The sequence below is a fragment of the Kalmanozyma brasiliensis genome (assembly GCF_000497045.1).
Source record: "Kalmanozyma brasiliensis GHG001 unplaced genomic scaffold PSEUBRA_SCAF9, whole genome shotgun sequence".
Lineage (NCBI taxonomy): Eukaryota > Fungi > Basidiomycota > Ustilaginomycetes > Ustilaginales > Kalmanozyma > Kalmanozyma brasiliensis.
The window spans coordinates 89,072-109,809 of record NW_015961992.1 but is presented as its reverse complement, the minus strand read 5'-3'; the positions used below and the strand labels follow the sequence as shown (position 1 = coordinate 109,809).

The following is a 20,738-nucleotide window of genomic DNA, read 5'->3' as shown; positions in this document are numbered from 1 at the left end:
ACTCAACAGGCACGCAACCATCTTTGAGAGGCGTCATGTCCAGTCACGGGCCCAGCATGGATGGTAAGTGCCTATGTCCACCATCTCAGATGCGCATACAAGCTTTTGTTATAACGCCACTAACATGTTCTCATCCCCTCCTCGTCGCTCTTCACTCTCTGCAGTCAAGGTGCTCTATACCTTGGACTCGAGTCCCAACCACACCATGGTGGCTCGACTCGGGCGTCCTGTTCCCGTCGAGGTCATCATCCCAAACATGACTCCTCCTTCGCCTCTCGAACCATCAGGAAGCAACTATCACCCATCACCACCCTCGCGTCACGTACGCTTCGGCCGAATCGCCCTCAAGGCTTGTCTCGGTGCCGTCTGCATGGCCAGCCCCGAGCTCCTACCGGACGACAAGAGGGACTATATCATCTACGCTGTCGACCCAGAAGAGACAATGCGTGCGCAGCAACTCGGATCGCCCTCATCTCGTGGTCAAGTCACGCCCGTCCGCGCATCCTCTTCCATGTCGTCGCGTGATCGTCACGATGCCAGCTCCAGCAAGCACAGCTCCAGTCCGTCCCGTCCCAAGGATGCGCCCACCTCCATCCTCGTCGGCAAAGGCTTCTTCAACTGGGCATTAGATGAGGAGGGAGACGGCGAAACCACCGTCACCGGTCGCGTTCGCTCGGATGGCAGACGTCTTCGCTACGAGAATGGTCGCGAGTACGAGGAGGACATCAATGTGCTCGAGGTGGTCATCAAGCTCAAAGAGTCGCAGGCAAGGAACAAGGACAAGTACTTCAACCTCGTCCGTGGCCTTTCGTCTGGCTCGAGCTTCAGTGCTGGCTCTAGTACGGCTTCAAGCTCTGCATCTACCAGTCGCGTGTCACATCGTCTGCCCTTGCAGGACGACGCCATGTCAGCACCACGCCGTTTCCGGACAGCTCGACACATCGAAGACCAATCTCTCTCCTTGCATTCCGAGCCTGATTACCCGACCTCTTCATCATCCTCTTACGGTACCATGGAGCGTCAGATCCGCAGACCCGCAGCGCGTCCATCTTCTCGCTCTATGCCTATGGTCGACAAAGCCACAGAGCGCATTCTGTCCCCAAAGACAGCGCCTCTCGGTGCTTCACCCAGCTTGCCCGCCCTCTCCTCCTTCTCCGCGACAGCTTCCTCTCCAGCTGTGTCTGCCTTATCTCCAAACGCGGCGGCACTTTCAGCAGCAGCAGGAGCGGCTCCCAACCAGTCCACAATGCAGCTTCTTACCATCTTGCACAGCCTCCAGCAAAGATCGTCCAAATCGGCGCCAGAGCCTGCTCAGCAAGCACAGCTCGAGAATCTGCTTTCGCAGGTGGCTCAAGCCCTTGGCAACTCGTCGACGTCGTCGCCGGCCGCTGACTCGACGTCCCTTGCAGAGCCATCGGCAGCAGCAGCACAGCGTGCGTCCACCTCGCCGGCTCTCTCCGCCCGCCCCCTGGACAGCATCTCTGTACCGAATTCTCGCTCGCCTATGCCGACATCCGAATCGTCGCATCCTGGTAAGGAGAATCGCCTGACGCTGGTCGCATCGAAGGACTCACCGCAGACCGGGCACTCCAACTCTCGCCGCCAATCAGCCACGTCTCCCTCCTTTGAAGATGAGGATGCCTCCAGCCCTTCGGTCCAACGTAAAGATAGCCAGGACACAACGGACCGCATCTGCTACAACTGCGGCACAGACGTGCCGACCACATGGCGCATTCTGAAGCTTCCCGCCGGCAGCACCGTCAACAACCCCTCCGCCGAAAAGGGCTCCAGCAGCGATGGCACCAACGACGACTCGAACGAGCCAGGATGGAGGCCCCGCTATGCTGATAACGAGGGCCCGATCCAGACGGACGGCGAGACCAAGTGGTCGGCCTGCAATCCTTGCGGCCTCTACTATCTCAAGTGGAACAACTCGCGCCCAGAGTACGTCTGGAGGAAGGAGCATGCGACCAAGGTGTATCGCGACCGAAAAGAAGCCATGAAGCGTCAACGCGAGAACGAACAAGCTGGTTCGAGCAAGCGATCCAAGGTTGCCAACTCGGACGTCGATGCAGCTTCTCCCTACACCACATCTACGCCGCGAGATGCCAATACCAACAGAGCATCTTTCGCAGATGGCGGCGCTGCGGACGAGAGCATGACCTCGCCGAACTTTGACGCTGCCACGCCCGGTTCCAGCTCAGGGCGCAAATCGAGCATGCCGCGAACGCTCAGCGAGGCCTGCCACCGCGATGCGGAGAAGCTCGAGTCGCAGCGAAGCAGCAAGAAGAAGGAGAAGGAGAAGCCTGTCTGCAAGAAGCAGGCGGATCGGGAATATGTGCTGGATCCTAGCACGGGCAAATGGCGCAGCAGGAGAAGCATGCGAGAGAACCCGGCGGGGAAGCGACCCGGTCGTCCTAAAGGCTCCGTCAAGGTGCCGCAGAACGGCAAGGCGGCCTCCAAGTCGTCGCCGATCCCGGAGAGCAGAGACGACAAGGACGACGCAGCGTCCACCAAGCGACCATCGGCGTCCAAGCAGGCCGGCGCCAGCACCAGCGCTCAGGCTTCCACGTCCAAAGCAACGGCTCACGGACCACACATGGAGTTCCGCGCGCCTATGCCACCGCAGCGAGGCCGACAAATCCCTTCGTCGCGCGTGGTCAACTTTGCTCAGTCCAGCCCTGTTCGACCTTCCATGAACGCCAGCTTGATGCAGCCGGACGCGGTCAACGCTCTTCCCAGCTTCGGCTCTGGACTGCTGGCGAGTCCTTCCCGTGACGTTCGATTCCGGGTCCCCAGCTACCTGATGAACTCAAGCCCAGGAACCATGCTGGACACGCTCATGAGCGAAGCCGACTTTGACTTTGAGGAGCTGGGGCCTCTCGGACCGCTGCAGACTCCGGGCACCTTGCTTGGCAACTTGACTCGCAACGGACAGCAGACCCCCTCGATGCTGCGAAGGAGTCCACGCAAGAACCCGCACGGGACCATCTCGGGTCAGAACCCCTACGCGTCACCCAGCTCGAAGCGATCGGGCAGCCCTTCGCTCGGACGCGACTTGCGCATGAGTCGTAGCTTGGTCGACGAGAACGGCTCCCCTGGCGGACGAAATGTTGCCGCCTCGTCCTCGAACAACAACAGTCCTGTGACACGCAGTCGCACTCGATCGGGTCAGGACGTGCTGCACCCTGCGCTCTTCTCTTCGAGCGATGACCCCTCGAATGAAAACGACAAGTCGAGCAGCACCGTCACATCGCCCGCGTCGCCCTCCGAGAAGGTCAACACTGGCAAAGTCGCGCGCAGCAAGTCCAAGATCACCTCGTCCCTGCACAGCGTCGGCAAATCGCAGATCTCGTCGAGGAAGGGTCAAGTCGAGGCGAGCGCACGACGAGGTGCCTCTGCCGATGTCGAGGCGGACGACGAGGATAACGGCCCCGAGGCCCAGTTCGTCAAGGGCCCGTACCGCAAGAGCGGCACGGAAAGCCGCGAAGGATCGGCTGGCCTTCCTTCGTGCCCTGCCTCGCCGAGTCTGGGTCGTGCGACTCGCAAGCTCACCCGCAACCTCAGCGCCGCCAGCAATCAGTCTTTGATGCAGAACGGTCCGGCGAAGCTTGCGCAGCTCGACCTGCCGCCCAGCAGCCCGGTCTTCGACCACCCGACGGGCCGAAGCTCGAGCACGATCGAGGTGGATGGCTGGGGAAGGACGCCTAGCATGCGCGAGATTTTTCCCACTCCGAGCGACCTGGACTGGCCGAGCGACGCTTCGCCCGGCGGCGTGGGCTCGCAGTCACCGATCAAGAACGAGAAGGTCGATGAGACGCTCTCGACGGCGACGATGCCGGCTTCCAAGGAGACAGCGATTGTCCGACGACGACCGTTGCCAGCGACGGTGGAGGACGGGTCATCGTCTGTTTCAGGCTCTTCTCCAGCATTGTCGGACGACTCGCCCGAGGCTGGAAACGGGAACGTGTTTGACCTGCTCGAGGACCCGTACGGCATCCTGGCAGCGTCGGGCTTCGGTATCGATGCAGATGGCACGCTGACGTCGCTCGAGATTCCTGTCCCTCCCCCCTCGGGCCCTGCGAACCAGATGACGCCGACGTCGACGACCACAACCCAACCTCAGCCGGCGATCACAGCGGACAACTTCAACGAGATCCAGCTGCACCAGTCGAAAGAGTTCGGCACGCATCTGACCGACTTTAACTCCTCCGGTGGCGTTGGCATCGCTGCGCACGTCGCTGGCTCGAGTGGCACTGCGGCGGCGGTGCAGATCGCCAACGCTCCATCGTCAGGCGTGGAGGGACTGGACGCAGCGTTCCTAGCGACACTGCCGCCGGAGCTATCGAACATCTTTGCATCGCCCAAAAAGCCCATTCCGCCCCAGATCATCGAGATCCTCGCCAGCCCGCGCAGGTCGCGCACCCGAGGCAGCACGATCTCGCCCACAAAAGGGACGATGGGAGGAGAGTTGGTCCCCAGCCCATCGTTCGCGCCGGGCACGGAGGGACAGTTGAACGAGGCTGAACAGCAGGATTTCTCCGCCCTGTTCAGCAATCCGGACATCCAGGCGCTGCTGGCTGAATTCGAGGCGAGTGCGTAGACGAGGATCAAGGTTGGGTGTTGTGTTGAAATGCACATTGTCGTTCACCTCATCCAGACCGTGAATGTCTGAGCGTGTGAGAATAACATGAGACAATTCAGCTTGCTATTGGTATGGATGTGATGCGATACAAGGAAAGGGGAAAGGATTTCGACCGTGCTCTTGCAGGTCAGAGTCTCGTGCTCCGCATCAGCAGTGGGGATGAATATCACTCTTCGCACTTGATGTGGACGATTCTCGTGTCGCTTGTCCCGTGAGGAGTGATGGCGAAGCAAAGATGATCTTGGTCTTCTCTCGTGATGGCCATCTTGTGCCAGTTACCTGGCATCGTGCCATCGGGATTGCCCGCAGTGATGATCGTCAAGGACTCGCTGTTGCTGAGAGGATATTGAGTCGCATAGACGAAGGTGAAAAGAGGTGCTTCTCCAACTTTGTGGTCATCCAAGTGCTCGTAAATCCCGATGGTGGCCGCAGTAGACCATAAGGCACCAGGAAACAAGGGTGCAAGGTAGCGATTAGGGTCGGCTTGATCGTCGTGCAGCAAAAGCGATCGTATGGCTTGGACATCTGCCAGAGACATAGCGAGGAAAGGTCAATAGATCTGGAGTTGACGGTGGACGGTGACGAGACAGTGAGTCATGAGCAAAGAAGACTCAGAGTCGGACAATGGCTATGAAGCAGAACGATGCTCAAGGTCAGAGTTCGGCTGTCGCACTATCCGTCCTACTGCCTCGGGTTTGACCGGGCGTGGGACAGCCATGCATCAAGCGGTGGGAGAGTGTGCCCCACTTCACTTGCCTCAATGGAATCAATGGCCTCATCACGCGCAGATCGCTCGGTGTAAGGGGGACATGGATTGAGGATGAAAGTTAATAGAAGCGGACAATGAACTTTACAAAGGACTTGACAAAGGACTTGGCGACGTGAAAGTTGCAACGCATGGAAGATGATGAAGCCGACTATTCGTCATGGTAAACAGGACCACAGGTGACAGCAACGTCGAAGTCGCTGACGGGTGGAGCGTCGACCATCATGCGGAAATAGTCCTCCATAGACACAGGCTGCGGACAGACCCTGTCATCCCTGCCGGCATCGAGGCGTAATTGCTGGAGATCGAGGGGTGGATACGCCTTCGCGGCGGCAAGAGCTTCCTCGGGATCGCCATCCGAAGCAATGATGACAATATCACCATCACTTGCCAGAGCCTCGTAGTCTGCATCGTCATCGAGCAGATCAATATTGTCGTTGGCGCCCAGATGTCCAGCGCAGGCCAAAAGAGCCTGCGCGAGGCAAAAGAAGAGGACCGTGGCGGTGACGATCTTCATGTTGAAAAAATCCCAAAGAACTCGATACGGACAACTCGAGTGTCGCTTGACCCCCTAGTAGTGATGGCAAAGTAAATTATCCCGCAGTCTTGTCTCGAGACGACGATGTCGTGCTGACGGGACGAGTTATCCGAACACAGTTCGGTGATGGTTGTCAAGGTGTCGCCGTTGGGCAGGGGATGCTCGGTCACCGAGAGGCTGATGTGGAAAGGTCGGCCCCCTTCGCGGTACTCGGTCAATCTTCTGTGAGCATTGACAGTTGCAGCAGAAGACCACAGAGCACCAGGGAACAAGGGAGCGAGGCGCCAAGGGCTTACTTGATCGTCGTCGAGTAAGAAGGTCAGAACAGCGTCGAAATCTGCAAGAGACATGGTGGGTGATGGTGAAAAGCAGCTTTTGTGAACATTCGCAAGATGGGAGGGTTTCATCCAGGGAAGCGCAGAATCACGCAGCGACACGATCATGAAGATCAGGTGGGACGAGTGCGCAATTTTAGAGAGCACACCATCCGTCCCACCGCCCCAGCCGGGCGTGGGATGCTCATGCATCGAGCGGTGGGACACCCTAACCCACTTGCACGGCCGGAATGAATTAGCCACGGACAATGGTTGCACGCCACGACGTCCATCGAGATCAATGAAGCCGCAGAGCGTCACCACGCGTATACAAGCATTCAACGCGAATGCAACCGGCGTTCATCGACAGACGGCAGCGGAGATCTGAATCGAGTGTTGGACTCTGACTGCCTGACTTACGAGCCTTGGCATGAAATGCCTGAACGCTCAAATTTCTGTGGACCCTGGTTTGCCTGCTTTTCAACCACGACCTGCATGCTTTCGTGTGGAGCTGCGACTTTTTTTGGAAGAAACAAAAAAGCGTCCGCAGCCAAGGGCACCTTGCCACCATCTTCTTCTCATCACTTCAGCAAAGCTCTTTGTGGGCTCTTCGACATGGCTGAAGATCGCTACTCAGAAGCAGGTTCATCATCGGGTGCCGCGGGGCCATGGCTCAAGGTCGCTCCGGTCCTTAAGCTTGCATCATCATCACGGCACCATCTCACGCTGCGTCACCCAGACACTCAAGAATACCACTCGCTCCTGATCTTTTCCTTTCCATCGCCAACATCACAGCCATCGGCAGGCGAGACTGTGACATCCCCACCAAGCTCGAACGTTCCGAGTGACGACACCTACTACTGCATGGAAGCAACCTGCCCACATCTAGGTGCGCCCCTCGAGAATGCCACAATCGAAGCAAGCGATGCCGACTTCCACGGCGACATCGAGGACATGGTCGTGGTCTGTCCATGGCACGAGTACGACTTCAGCTTGCGCACTGGAGAATCTTCGCATGGTATCTCAGCTTGCGTCTATTCATGCCAAGTCAGAAACGATATCCTGTTCATTCAACCACCCAAGCCGTCCAATCTCTCGGCAGATCAGGATGTCCACAGCGCTACCGCTAGATGGGAGCTCGTTGAGCTACGGCCTGTCAGCGAAGCTTCACCTGCAGTCGCATCGCGTCAAGACGCTGCACAGTCGTTGCACCTACAAGCGTCGCAGCTGTCGATTGCCCCGAATCTTGCTGATGCGGATGTCGAGCAAGCGCCATCTTCAGGCAAGGAGCAAGACGCAGAGTCACCATTGGAACCGCCTTCGCCCGCTCCCAAGACGCTGGTCGAATGGGCTGTGCTCGTGCTCAGCACTTCGGATCCTGTCAAGAAGGTGGCGTACACACGCTTTGCAGCCAAAGCGTTTCGATCCGGTGAATGCAAGGTGATTGGTGGAGGCAGGTGGAACATATCCGATCCTTCCTCCGGACGCAGAGAGTGGATCACCAAGCCACAAGAAACAGCACCGGAGCGACCACCACGAACGAAGGAGGAGGTGCGAGTCAGGCCAGGTCAAGAAGGCAAGCGCGGACGAGGCGGGACGGAGAAGAGCCGTATCGCCATTCTGCACTCGCTCGCCAACATCGAGCAATGGGCGATCGATCTGGCATGGGACATCATTGCACGCGCTCCACAGCTGTGCGCACAATTCTTCGCCGGCGAGGACGAAGATGCGCCGACGCGAAAGATGCCTTTGCAATTCTTCAGCGACTTTGTCAAAGTGGCTGAAGACGAGGCCAAGCACTTCTCGCTGCTGACCAAGCGTCTGGAGGAGATGGGCAGCTACTTTGGAGCGCTACCTGTCCATCACGGTCTTTGGGACTCGGCTATGGAGACCGCGCACTCGCTCACCGCAAGGCTGTCGATCATCCATCTGGTTCACGAGGCTCGTGGACTCGACGTGAATCCCACCACCATCAAGAAGTTCGAGAATGCGGGCGATCCCGAGAGCGTAGATACGCTGACCGTGATCCACCTCGACGAGATCACGCACGTCTCTGCTGGTCATCGATGGATGACATGGCTCTGCAGCAATGCAGAGCCTCCTCTCGATCCGGTTCAGGTCTTCCGCCAAGAGGTGCGCAACAACTTTATCGGTCGACTCAAGGGACCTTTCAATGCTGAGGACAGACGCAAAGCTGGGCTTGACAAGGAGTGGTACGATGACCTGGTGGGCGAGAAGGAGAGGACCTACACCATGGGTGTCCGTCGCAACGAGGTGCCTGGCGGTTGAATCCAACATCGATTCATCAGAACCACGATCCGCAGACGAGATAGCGACATCTAAACTGAGCCTGACTGTGAGGCTTCCGTCGCCGAGCCAGCCGAGCTTCTGAAGAGTGAGCGCGGCTTTGAGCGGCGTCAAGGGCAGCGGAAGACAGGGTCTGGTGATCTTACATTGCCTTTGATTTTTGATTTTGTATTCTCACTTTGTATTGCCGCTGCATGCCACTTGTAAACTTTGGTATTTGGCTGCAGCGAAGCTTGGAAGCGACGCTTTTCGGCTCTTACGTTAGGAACGCCGTCCGCCGCACCCTGACTCTGTGATTTTCAGAGTTCTGGCTGAGCTTGGTGCTGAGCGCGCTTGCCGAACAAGCAGGGATTGCGAAATGTGAGCTGATGCCGCGCTGCAACGTGGGGTAAAGATAGACTCGACTCGAATCGATATCGCATCCCAGTCACATCCAGACCCTGCCTCCTTCCCCTCGACATCCATTGCATCGACACGGCTTTCCATCATCAACCTCTCGCAGCCGCGCTGCCTCATCGACTTCACATACATCGATGACCACCGCCCCTTGATACCCTCGCAAACCTCGCTGCAGCGATCAACCGCCAGTCACTCTCACTCAGATTACCCTCGCACCGACAGTTCAACGACAGAGGTCTCGCACCTATCATCCGGCCTCTGCACGATAATCTCGATCAGACGTTGCATTTCTATCCGCTCATTCTGAAGCATGTCGAGTCTGCTATCCTTTGCACGCGCCGGGCCTGCGCACCGAGCGCCGCGCGATGAGGAAGCTGCCATCGACCCCTCCTCCAGCAACGCACACAGCGGCCGACGCTGGTCTCGACCGTTTCGCAATGACCGGCCCGGAGATGCAGTCGAAATGAACGCTCGGCCTGCAGCATCTGCAGCCGCGGCTGGCAGCAACAACGACAACCTCGACATCGAACAGGGTCAAGCTCGACACGAACGTGGCGCATCCGGCAGATCCATTCTCTCCAACATCCACCTTCCGTCCCTTTCCAACCTTCGCCAGCGAGATCGCGACCAGGAAAGAGATCGACAGGAGCAGAGAGCGCAGAACACGGCCGATGGAACTTTCAATTCGGTTCGCGGAGGCAACCCTCTCGCTCACATCTTGCTCCCGCCAACTGCGCCTCCTCCGTCTCGCAGCGCCGTCAAGAAGGCCAGAAACACTCGGCGAGAACGAGAGGAGGCAGCTACCCTCTTTGGTCCCAACCTCGCAAACTACTTCGGCAGCGGCATCAGCAGCTCGGGCGCCGTCTCCAGTCATGGCGCCGGCGTTCCTCAGCCTCCGGCCATCGCCAGTCCCATCTCGCCTACCGCGGGCAACGATGAGTCCAACGCTGCGGCTTCGGGGAGCAACGCTCTCGACCAAGCTGCTGGCGCGGCGTCAGTGGATGCCTCATATCCTCAGGGTTCCGTCGCTTCACGCCGCGCCCGTCTCGGCTCGCGTGGCCGTGCTCGAGGCGCCTCTCTCTCCGGTCTCAGCATGATGTCCCTCGGTGCAGAATCGGTGACATCGCTTGGCGGTGTCAACGCAGAACGTACCAACGACTCGGCGCAACCAGTAGGCATGATGCAAGGCTCGACCGCCGACCTCATTGACCAGCTCAACCGCGATGGTCCGTCGGCGGATGGCTCCATCGCCATGAGCGAAGGCGTCGACATTACCACCCTCCAACGCTGGATTCAGCGCAGCACGGGCGTCGCTGATGACGCTTCCAACGCTGCCGCGGCCACTCCCGCCACCTATGGGCCTCCCGTCTGCACCACACTCCAGTCGTTCGTCAATCTCAAGCGCAACACCCTCAAGCTCTCGGCAAAGTCGTCTACAGAGGGCAAGCCATCCGATGCGTCCGATGCCAACCTGCTTCGTTCTCGATCTTCCTTCTCGGTCCTACCCACGCTTCCTTACGCCAGCGGCGCCGCGCCAGCTGGGAGAGACATCCTGCCAGAACCCACCCACTCGCTTTACTTCGAGTACGATTGCGCTGCGCCCTATGCGAGCGTCCAGATCTTCATCCGTGCCAGTCGCAAGCACGGCACCTGGATCAACTGGACGCCGCCATCCGCGACGAGTGCGGCGGATCCACTCACATCGCAGACCGACAAGGACGCATGGCTGGCACAATCCGGCCCGCCCCCGCACGTCCTGGGCTGGCCGGTCCACGTTGCCAAGATCAAGAAGGGCTTTGGTAGTGCACACACCGCCAACATTCCGCTTCATCTTCAGTTCTACGCGCCACCCAAGGCGAAGAAGCTCGAACGCCCTGCCGCGGGTGGGGAAAGCGACAAGGACGCAGATAAGCCTGGGGTAGCGTTCAAGCGAGCGCTCGAACCTCCGACACCGGTGGCCATCCCGGAGACGCCAGGTTTCGAATTCAATCGACGTCTGGAGATGGATGCGGACGATGCGGAGGAGGATGTGCGGCCGGGGCGTGGAGCTAATGCGGGTCAAGGTTCGCGCACCGACCCGCTGGGTGCCGCCGCCGCGCTCGGTTTTGAAAGCGGCAGCACCGCCCAACCACCGGTCGAGGAAGAGACCAAAGAACAGCGTCTCGCACGCGAAAAGGCGGAGCGCGAAACGCTCAAAGTGGCCATCGTGGTCGAGGCGCTCGATGAGAACGCACGACCGTTGCGTGAGCCCAACCTGCAGACCTCGTATCTGCGACTCACCTCGTTGCCTGCCAAGAAGAGCGTGGGTGAGCGACTGGAGGAATTGACGTCGCCGACGGAGGGCGAGGTGGGTCGGGTGTGGTCATCGCAGGTCGAGGGGCAGGAGGCGGAGATCGGTCCGCACAGATTCCAGCTGCAGGAGCTGTATGGGTTGTCGTCTAAGCCACCTGCGGTTGCGCCGGCGCCGGTGGATGCAGGGGATGGGGAGGAGGACGGGGCAGCGGTGCCACCCCCGCCTGTGGACATCGATGCGAGCAATGGGTCCGAGTGTCTGATCTGCCTCTCGAGCCCACCGACCACGTTGTTGTTGCCGTGCACGCACGGGTTGTGTCTGGAATGCGCGGTGCAGTTGCGTGACTCGGTGGTTGGGATTAGGGCGTCAGAGAGGAGAAGAGGAAGGACTCCGAGGAGGAAGTACGCCTGCCCCGTGTGCAGAAGGGCATATACGAGCATGTTGCATCTCAGCAAGGCGGATGAGAAGGCGGTTGCGCAGCGATAGGCTCATGCTCACAAACGTGTTCGCCCACTCGACATGATATACTTCGTATACCTATCACATCCATTCGTATGTTCGTTGTGTGACCTTGTGATGAGATGAGCTCGGGAGCCAGACAGAGACGGGATGAGGTGGAGCGAGAGCAGGAGTTGCAGGTTGGCCCATGTCTCCTCCCCCTGAGCCTGTGCAAGGCATCGACGAGGGTACCTCAGCTCGGGAGGTGGGCTTGTAAAGGAATGGCACGAGATCGTACACCACCGGCGCCTCGACCGACATGGAGCGACTGCGCACACTTTTGCCTCGATCGCAGAGATCGGCGCAGAAGCAAGCTCTGTTTGAACAACTCGGCGAAAGCTCGTACCATCGCCTCGTCCTCCGCGCGCTTGTACGCAGCAAATGGTAGGCTCTCGCTTGATTGTCGCTCGGTCCTCATCAAATGCATGTCGTAAGGTAACCATCACGTTTGAGCTATTGTGTTCTGCGTGTGATGGTTCTCGATGCTGCCTGAGGGTACATGAGAGGTGGGTTGCTTGCTAGCTCGTCGGAAGTCTTTGCCGGGACCCATTGTTCTGCATTGCACGCACAGCGTTCAACCCACTCGGTCGTTAGGGGCCATGCGTATGTCGATGGTATAAGAGATCGAAGTTGTGGGACCTTCTCCCCTTTTCTTCCCTTCCACATTGGGAGAGTGAGACGTCACCTTCCACCTTCCTCGTTCGGACTGAACTGTGACGAGCCGCGATGAGGCCAAAGAAAGTGAAGCGAGAGTCACGCACTGTAGCACGCACCTCGTCTGCGGCCCGCAAAGACGATATCAAACCCGTCTGGGTGGCAAATCCGGCATCTGGAATCACCTTGGCTCGAAAGACCAGAAGTAGCATCACGACATACTCATACGTTCCGCACTCGACCACGAGTCGGCTGCAAAAGAGGATCGCACAAGGCGCGGCTAGGTCCATGAGCGATTCGAAGCGATTCAAACCCGGTGCAGCTATCAAGCAGGAGTCTGACCGTGGCTATCCTTCAACTCTGGAACCAACACGGTCCCTCTCTCGATCAGAGGAGGTAGCAGACACGGTGTACATCGAGTGGACGCTTCCTCCTCCGCCACCGCACGCACCCGGCGCACGATCCTTCAAACCTCGTCTGGTATGGAACGTAGCCGGTTTCGATGTCAACTCCCTCAAGTCCAAGCCGGACGACATCCCTTCTTTCGAACGCAGCGCTTGGGTGGGCCTCAACACCCACCGCTACGTCATCACCTCGGATCTGTATCCCAAGGACGCTGTTCAAGAAGCGGACCGGGCAGTCGACCTCAAGCGTTGCCTACTGGCGATTTTTCGACTCAACCACTGGGCCACGGGGGAGGAGGCGAAAGTGTCCTTTCCCCGACTGTCTAAGATCAAGCACTCGTTTGTGGATATACGTTTTGCCACGAGGGAGCAGTATGAAGCGGTGAAATATGGTCATTCGCTCTTGCGACTCGGCACGGATGTGCTGCGACCTATGACACACGGGGCGTTCATCGAGAAGGAATGGATGCTGGTGCAGTTCGCACATCCTATTATTTGTAAGAAGGGCGATGAGACGCTGAACGACGACGAGCGGGCACAGCTGACGGCCTTCGCAATCAAAGCCAAGGACTCGGTGAATAGAAGCTGCTTTGGCCTAGGCCTGGTAGGAAGAGTGGCGGCGGTTTGGGTGAACGAAGATGACTATCCGCACAATGCGGAGCAGGAGAATGGCCAGGGACTGGAGCGACGACCCAGATATACGATGCTGTTGAGACGTCGTTTGGCAGACCAGCAAGTCGCTATCCCCCCATATCTCCAGGTCGAGGATCGTCCCCCGTTCGTCCCGGACTACGACGAAGCAGAAGGGTTCTGGGATGGGTACGTGAAGCTTTGGTGGGATGGCAGGCCGATTGACCTGTGAAATTATTGCAAAGATGCGGAGGATGGGCATGCGAACGGAAAGTGTAGCAGGACAAGAGACGTTTGGGCAAGGAGCGAGCGAAAACCTCGATCGATTGTGTACTAGCTTGGTCTCTCCGGGCCGCTCTTATACTCGCAGGGCGATGAGGCCGGTCTGGCTCCCTTTCTGCTTCCTTTTGGTCGCCCTCTCAGCTCATGTAAACGCACAATCGCGCTCGATGTAGTTTGTTGCCCTCGACAGAAACCTTTTTGATTCCTATCCAATTGTGGCATGTTCCAGTGAGATCATCGTCCAGCGCTCTAGTAGACTGTTGGTCGAGGCTTGAGTTCGCGCCTCGCCCTCTCTTCACTGTTCCCCCTGGTGCACTGCTTATCAGAATGACCATCAGCCGCATCCTTGCAGTAATTGCACAGGTCAGCTGGTCGCTCATCCCACCAGAGCTTCACATATCCATCCCAGCTCTTTTCCTCACCTTCGCTCGCTCTCTTCCTCGGCCTATCAACGATCTTTAACCACGGCGGTATCCGCACCTGTTTCGTACCCCGTCTCAACAGCATCGTATACTCAGGTCGTCTTTCCAGCCCCAGCCCGTTCTCCAGCTCGGGATTGTGCGGATAGCCGTCCTCTAACAACCACATGGCCACCACCTCTCCGGCCTGCCCAAGAGCGCTTTCTGCAACCGCCACGCGCGCTGCTGCACCAAACACCCGCAAATGCTCCTTCTCCTTCTCCTCCAGCCTCTCATCGCCCTCCTTGCGCATCGTCGGATGTGAAAATTGAACCACAACCAAGCAAGGTTCGATGAACGCCCCGTGCACGAAGGGAAGCAGAACATCGTTTCCCATCCTCAAGAGGGGGCTCCTATGCCGGGTCGCATCGTGCTGTGACCGCGTGACAAAGTGGATATCGACAAACTTGTGACTCACTTTTGGCAGGCGAGGGAAGGAGATTCGGGGCTCTTCGCGGGGTGGCCAGGAGGAAAGACGGAAGAGGCTGAGCAGACGAAGTTTGAGCTCGTCCGCGCGATACCGTTCTTCGTCGGAGTTGCGTGGGGCGGGCGTGGATGAGAGCAGGTAGCGATGCGTGCAGAGTCGTAGCCACGCACCACGTTCGAAGGAGGGGATCTCGGCGGGATCGAAGTTGACGACGAGGGTCGGGGCAGAGTAGATGAGGATGGGATCGATGGGGCGGGCGCCTGGTGCGTGACGCGGTGGTGGTGGCGGGGAAGGAGTGGTGAAGTGAAAGGTGTATTCGTCCTTCACGTCGAGAGGTGGTGATGCGATCTCTTCGGGCTTGACATTGAGTGTTGGTATTGGATTTCGCTTCCGGATGGCAAGTGGTATGGGCTTTTGCGTTGGGACGGTCAGTCGACGCCGCTTGACCTCGTCTTCCCGCTTGACCTCCTCCTCCTCTCGCTTTCGTGCTAGCCGAAGACGTATCGACGTCGTCGTTGGATGCTCGGTACGCGTGGTGATGGATAAGCCGGCGTCTCGTGCCCGAGCGAGGACGGTGCCCGATGAAGGCCCCGCTGCTGTGACGAATTGGATATCGTCATCGCTCTCGTCGTCGCTGATGACGATGGGCTCCTCTTTGGCACCTAGGATGGTGGAGTCTGCGCGAGACTCCGGCTCGGAGGCCACGACAAGGCGAGCACGCATCGTCCACGACTTTTCTTGCTCAAGTTGAGGGAGATTGAGGGTGAGGAAAGAAGATCCATAGGCAAGGCAATGATGTTCATCGACCCGCTGCTCGATCATCGACTCTTTGCATGTGGGCACACCGGTGATACACGATGAAGAACCCGGGCCGGCACGACAAAGGGCCCACCAATGTGGGAGCTCAGACCCTTCCCGCAGGGACGGGCATGAGAACAATGGGCTCGCACTTTCATGTTGCATGCTCTCATCATCAAACTCACTCACGCCCAGTTCGAACAATGCAGCATTCGTGCAACGCATTCGCATTCACCCTCCACGCGAGCACCTAGACATTGGGCAGCTTGGCCAGCGGCCTCAACCACGCCTCGGCGTCCCTGAACTGCTTGACGACGTCCTTGCTGATCGCGTTCTCGGCATCCAACGTCTCGATACCGACGAGCACCGCGTCCCAGAACCTAAAGCTTCGTCCCAGCTCCTGTCTGATATCCCTCACATTGGCAAACGTATCCTCCAGCGCGCCCAGAACGCCCTGTTTAGCCTCGACGACATCCGCATCGTCCACCTGGTCGGGCGCCACCGGTCCACCGCGGTACGTCAACAGTCCGTCGAGGTAGCATTTCACCAGAATACCCATCCCCGTATTGACATCCGTCTGGAACGGAAGCGAGAGCGAAATATCCAGATAATCGTCGCGGTTCCTCCTCGCATCTCCACGCAACAGCAGCGACAGGGAAATCATCTCGACCAGATTGCGCATCGCCCGCGTCGTCGACTTGACAAACGAGTTGAAGACCAACAGCTCGCGACTCAACGGCGCCGTCCACGAGCTCGGCTTGAAGGTCATTTGCAACAACGAAACCGTGCGCATCACCAACAGCATGTGCCTCTTCTCCGTCTCATCGCCGTACGAGGGTCCACCGGAATAGGCGCGACCGCCAAAGTAGTTGGCGTGCAAAGCACCGCCACGCAGCAGCTCGAGCGCGAGGAAGAGCGGCTCTTGCAACTTGTCGTTGAGCTTGCTCTGCTTGAGCGCGAGGTAGAGCGCGCGCGCGTACGGCGTATGAAGGTGCGCGTGGTTGAGAAATCCACGCAACTCGAGCATCCGCCAGATGGTGTTGGCTACAATCTCGTCTTTCTTCTCCAAGGCGGAGATGGAGCCATCGGGAAGTTTGATGCGGGGCGTCTTGGTGCGGCTCGCGAGTTGATCCGAAGTGGTCGCACCGAGACAGAGCGCAATGTCGATGGTGGATGAGTTTTGGCGTCGCAATTCTTCCTCGATGAAGCGGTTCGAGACGTTCCACTGGTTGACGCGGTTGATGAGCTGGAGGGTTGCGGCCGAGTCGTGAGGGATGGGGTTGTCGGCGGTGGGCGCGAAGTAATAGATGCCAGTGATTTTTCGGGAAGACCAGAAGCCGTTGAGGACTGAGGCGGCGAGCGCGACGGCGACGCAGCGTGGCGATTGCGGGATTTCAGTGAGCGTCTCGCGGACGTAGCGCCGGTAGTCTTCGCTCTCACCGTTGTCGAGTGGTGGGGCTTCGGTGACATGCCCAGAGGTCAAGCTGGACAAGATTTGGGGACCGACAAGACCCCGGGAGAGGTGAAGGAAGACTTCGTCTGGCAGGCGATGTGAGAAGACTTCGTGGATGTCAACGGGGATGTCTGCTGCTGTGAGGATGGGTGCGCCGCCGTTTGTGGGTCCAGCGGGAGCTCCGTTGGGCCCAGCGTGGGATGGTGCTGATCCCGCCGAAAGTGGTGGTGGAGGCGTCGCAAGTGGCAATGGCAATACGCGCCCCTCTTCGGCAGAAAGCACGAGACAGAATTTGACGGTGGTTCTCGCTCGGCAGAACTGATCAAGGTAGTTGATCTTCTGAACTGTGGGGTGACCCTCGAAAGCGGCGACGAGGCCGTAAGCGCCTTTGTACTGTTTGACGAGGTCATTGATCTGCCGCAAGTTGGGTGGTGCGCCTGTGTGAGGTGGTGGTGCTCCCAAGCTGGAGTCCTGTAGAGCAGGGAAAGTTGCGCAGAGATCGCTGCCGGCGAGCAGACCGACATCGAGGAACTGCTCTTCGTTGCATCTCAACTCGCCCAAGATGGCCTGCTTGCTGACGTATTGGAAGTTGGATTCGGACAGATTGAGAGAGGTTATGAGGCGTTCGACACGCTCAAAGAGAAGAATCTCTGTGGCTCCGTAGATGGCGTGCACGTATGATTTCGAGTGACGCTCCATCGAGACGAGCTGGCCGGAGGCGAGGTATGGAGCGACAAGGAACTCGATGTTGCGGTGTCGGAAAGCGCGAAGGATAGCGCGATACAGATCCGGGTGATGCATGGAGTTGCTAGCGGAGAGCAAAGAGTGAGTCACGTCGACCTGGCCGTTCTCGTAGGCTTCCCATGCTCGAGAGCGCTGCTTGACCCGAGGGTCTTCGTATGAGAAGGGACGTTGTCGCTTGTTGGGCTGGATACCGTTGAGAATGAAGACGGGCTTGATGCGAGCCTTATCGAGCGCCCGCAGATCGTTTTCGATGTGGGAAATGAGGGCGATAGGTGCGCCTCCTAACGCAGCTACGAGCGGTTCTGATGTGGAAGGCGAGGAAAGGAGCTGCTTGAGGTAGTAGGATAGGTCGATGCCTAGACGCGTGTCTTTGAGTGCTGACAGCGGCGAGGTCTGAGCCAAGCCGCGGTCGTGAATGTAGGCCTGCAGACCGCGAATCATGGGTGCGTTGGCTGCTGGTCGATATGATGATGGGGGAGAAGGAAGGGAGAGCAACACTCTCTCCCTTTGAGCTTTCAGCTTTGACCCTCTCCGCACGCTCTCGGATCTGTCGCTTGCCGAGCGCGCTTTCGACCGTGCGCCGCACTCAATCCTTCCAGTCACCCGACCTTGATTTTGGGTGCTCAGTTGTCGAATCCTGAGTCAAATCACAATCATGCTCCCAATTTCGGCATATAGCACGGTCTTTTACTCAGCATACAGTCACACAGACCACCTGTTCTCTCCAGTCATCCATCCCTTCTGTCTTCCTTTCACATCCTTCATACCGAAACGGCGGCACCATGTCGAACCGCATACAGATCGCCATCGACCGAGGCGGCACCTTCACCGACTGTCTCGGTCGCATCCCACCCCAAAAGTCCGGCGACGAGCCAAAGGACATTGTCATCAAGCTCCTCTCTCATGATCCGGCCAACTACAAAGATGCTCCCACAGAGGGCGTCCGTCGGATCCTCGAGCAGGCATATGATCTCAAGCTACCACGAGGAGACAAGATCGACACCTCCCAGATCGAGTACATCCGTCTCTCCACCACAGTCGCTACCAATGCGCTTCTGGAGCGAAAGGGCGAGAGGCACGCTCTCGTCATCACGAAAGGCTTCAAGGATCTCGTTCAGATCGGCAACCAGAGTCGACCCAGCATCTTTGATCTCGCCATCAAAAAGCCAGAGGTGCTGTACAAGGGCGTGCTCGAGGTAGACGAGCGAGTGACGCTGGTGGGTTACACGTCGGATCCCAAGGCGAGGGACAATGCGGTGCAGTTTGATCTCGACTCGCAGGACGAGTACGTGAGCAAGATCACAAAGCCCTACTCTGGGACAGATCAGCCGCCCAGCGCATACGATGAGCAGGGGAGACGGACAGGACCGCCAGAAATCGTCCGTGGCATCTCGGGCGAAGCAGTCGCCATCCTCAAAAAGCCCGACGAGGCGCTGCTCCAAAAGCAGCTCCACGCGCTCTACCACCAACACGGCTATCGATCGCTCGCCGTCGTGCTTATGCACAGCTACACCTATCCCGCGCACGAACAGATCATCAAGCGTATCGCGCTCGACATCGGCTTCGATACGGTGAGCTGCAGCAGCCAGCTCATGCCCATGATCAAGATGGTGCCTCGAGCAACCTCCTCCACCGCCGACGCCTACCTCACACCTGTACTGCAAGCCTACATCGACGGCTTCTTCTCCGGCTTTGCAGACACACTACGCTCCGGCGAGGCGGGCACAAAAGTCGAATTCATGATGTCTGACGGCGGCCTTACTTCTGTGGACCACTTCTCGGGGTTGAAATCCATCATCTCCGGTCCGGCGGGCGGCGTGGTCGGTATGGCACTGACGAGCTACGACGCCGAAGACAAGCGACCCATCATCGGCTTCGATATGGGTGGCACATCCACCGACGTCAGCCGCTACGATGGCCAGTACGAACAGGTCTTTGAGACCACCCTCGATGGCATTACCATCCAAAGTCCGCAATTGGACGTCAACACCGTTGCGTCCGGTGGCAGCAGTCGGCTCTTCTTCCGCAACGGCCTGTTTACGGTGGGACCCGAGTCGGCGTCTGCCCATCCGGGACCGACGTGCTATCGCAAAGGCGGGCCATTGGCCATCACTGATGCGAACCTTGTCACCGGTCGACTGGCCGTTGAGATGTTCCCACGGATCTTCGGACCGGACGAGAACGAGGGTCTGGACGAAGACGCTAGCAAAAAGGCATTTCAACAGCTTACGGACGAGATCAACGCCAACTCGTCCCAGACGAAGCAGCTGTCGATCGACGAGGTGGCGCAGGGCTTCATCCGCGTTGCCAACGAGATCATGTGTCGGCCCATCCGGGCGTTGACAGAGGCGCGTGGGTATAGCGCGTCAAAGCACATCCTTGCCTCTTTTGGCGGGGCCGGTGGGCAACACGCCTGCTCGCTCGCCCGATCCTTGGGGATCAAGACCGTCATCATCCACAAGTACTCTTCGATCCTCAGTGCGTATGGCATGGCGTTGGCGGACCGAGTGTTTGAGCATCAGGAACCGTGTTCCGAGACCTGGGGTGGGGCGAATGGTGAAGCCAAGGCACGCATTGAAAAACGTGTCGATGCGCTTCGCGAAAAGGTGCAGCGCGAGCTCGAGGCGCAAGGATTCAAAGGCGATAGGGTGGAGTTGCAAACCCTGCTCAACTTGCGCTACGAGGGGACGGATACGGCACTCATGACGCGCCAACCAGAGGGCGGGGGATGGGACTTCGAACGGGTCTTCGTCGAAAAGTACAGGCAGGAATTCGGCTTTGTGTTGGAGGACAAGAACATCATTGTTGACGATATCAGGGTTAAAGGGATAGGCAAGTCGTTTGACTCGTTGGGTCGAACGGTTCTGCAAGAGTATCGCGAGCTGTTCAAAGACGGCGACAAGGCGACGGATGTGGACAAGGTGGAAAAGTTGGCGACGAGAAAGGTGTTCTTTGACGGCGAGGGTCGACTGGATACACCGATTATCAAGCTGGATCAGCTGCAACATGGGACAAAGATCGATGGACCGGCGATATTGGTCGATCAGACGCAGACGATTTTGCTCGAACCAAGATGCACCGCCAACCTCACCAGTCAGGCCGTGCTCATCGACGTGCACTACGATTGA

The 20,738-nt window shown here is 58.4% G+C and overlaps 8 protein-coding genes across 8 annotated transcripts; 5 read left to right on the top strand and 3 right to left on the bottom strand.

The window, feature by feature from the left end:
* Nucleotides 1–35: 35 nt before the first annotated feature.
* On the top strand, nt 36–4,603 carry PSEUBRA_006243 (Zinc finger, NHR/GATA-type; the record flags this gene model as incomplete). Its single annotated transcript, XM_016439592.1, has 2 exons — nt 36–63; nt 165–4,603. The coding sequence occupies 2 exons, from the start codon at nt 36–38 to the stop codon at nt 4,601–4,603; spliced, it is 4,467 nt and encodes a 1,488-aa protein (XP_016289491.1).
* A 959-nt stretch (nt 4,604–5,562) lies between these two features.
* On the bottom strand, nt 5,563–5,928 carry PSEUBRA_006242 (uncharacterized protein; the record flags this gene model as incomplete). Its single annotated transcript, XM_059465786.1, has 1 exon — nt 5,563–5,928. One exon carries the CDS (start codon nt 5,926–5,928, stop codon nt 5,563–5,565), a length of 366 nt encoding a protein of 121 aa, XP_059321756.1.
* A 950-nt stretch (nt 5,929–6,878) lies between these two features.
* Nucleotides 6,879–8,552, top strand: PSEUBRA_006241 (Rieske [2Fe-2S] iron-sulfur domain protein; the record flags this gene model as incomplete). The annotated part of the gene is made up of 1 exon (XM_059465785.1): nt 6,879–8,552. One exon carries the CDS (start codon nt 6,879–6,881, stop codon nt 8,550–8,552), a length of 1,674 nt encoding a protein of 557 aa, XP_059320288.1.
* A 727-nt stretch (nt 8,553–9,279) lies between these two features.
* Nucleotides 9,280–11,748, top strand: PSEUBRA_006240 (Zinc finger, RING/FYVE/PHD-type; the record flags this gene model as incomplete). The annotated part of the gene is made up of 1 exon (XM_016439596.2): nt 9,280–11,748. The coding sequence occupies one exon, from the start codon at nt 9,280–9,282 to the stop codon at nt 11,746–11,748; it is 2,469 nt and encodes an 822-aa protein (XP_016289489.2).
* Nucleotides 11,749–12,486: 738 nt separating this feature from the next.
* On the top strand, nt 12,487–13,680 carry PSEUBRA_006239 (uncharacterized protein; the record flags this gene model as incomplete). Its single annotated transcript, XM_059465784.1, has 1 exon — nt 12,487–13,680. One exon carries the CDS (start codon nt 12,487–12,489, stop codon nt 13,678–13,680), a length of 1,194 nt encoding a protein of 397 aa, XP_059321755.1.
* Nucleotides 13,681–13,979: 299 nt separating this feature from the next.
* Nucleotides 13,980–15,338, bottom strand: PSEUBRA_006238 (uncharacterized protein; the record flags this gene model as incomplete). Its single annotated transcript, XM_059465783.1, has 1 exon — nt 13,980–15,338. The coding sequence occupies one exon, from the start codon at nt 15,336–15,338 to the stop codon at nt 13,980–13,982; it is 1,359 nt and encodes a 452-aa protein (XP_059321754.1).
* Nucleotides 15,339–15,663: 325 nt separating this feature from the next.
* PSEUBRA_006237 (Temperature dependent protein affecting M2 dsRNA replication, C-terminal) lies at nt 15,664–18,051 on the bottom strand (the record flags this gene model as incomplete). Its single annotated transcript, XM_016439576.1, has 1 exon — nt 15,664–18,051. The coding sequence occupies one exon, from the start codon at nt 18,049–18,051 to the stop codon at nt 15,664–15,666; it is 2,388 nt and encodes a 795-aa protein (XP_016289488.1).
* A 341-nt stretch (nt 18,052–18,392) lies between these two features.
* On the top strand, nt 18,393–20,738 carry PSEUBRA_006236 (Hydantoinase/oxoprolinase; the record flags this gene model as incomplete). The annotated part of the gene is made up of 1 exon (XM_016439589.1): nt 18,393–20,738. The coding sequence occupies one exon, from the start codon at nt 18,393–18,395 to the stop codon at nt 20,736–20,738; it is 2,346 nt and encodes a 781-aa protein (XP_016289487.1).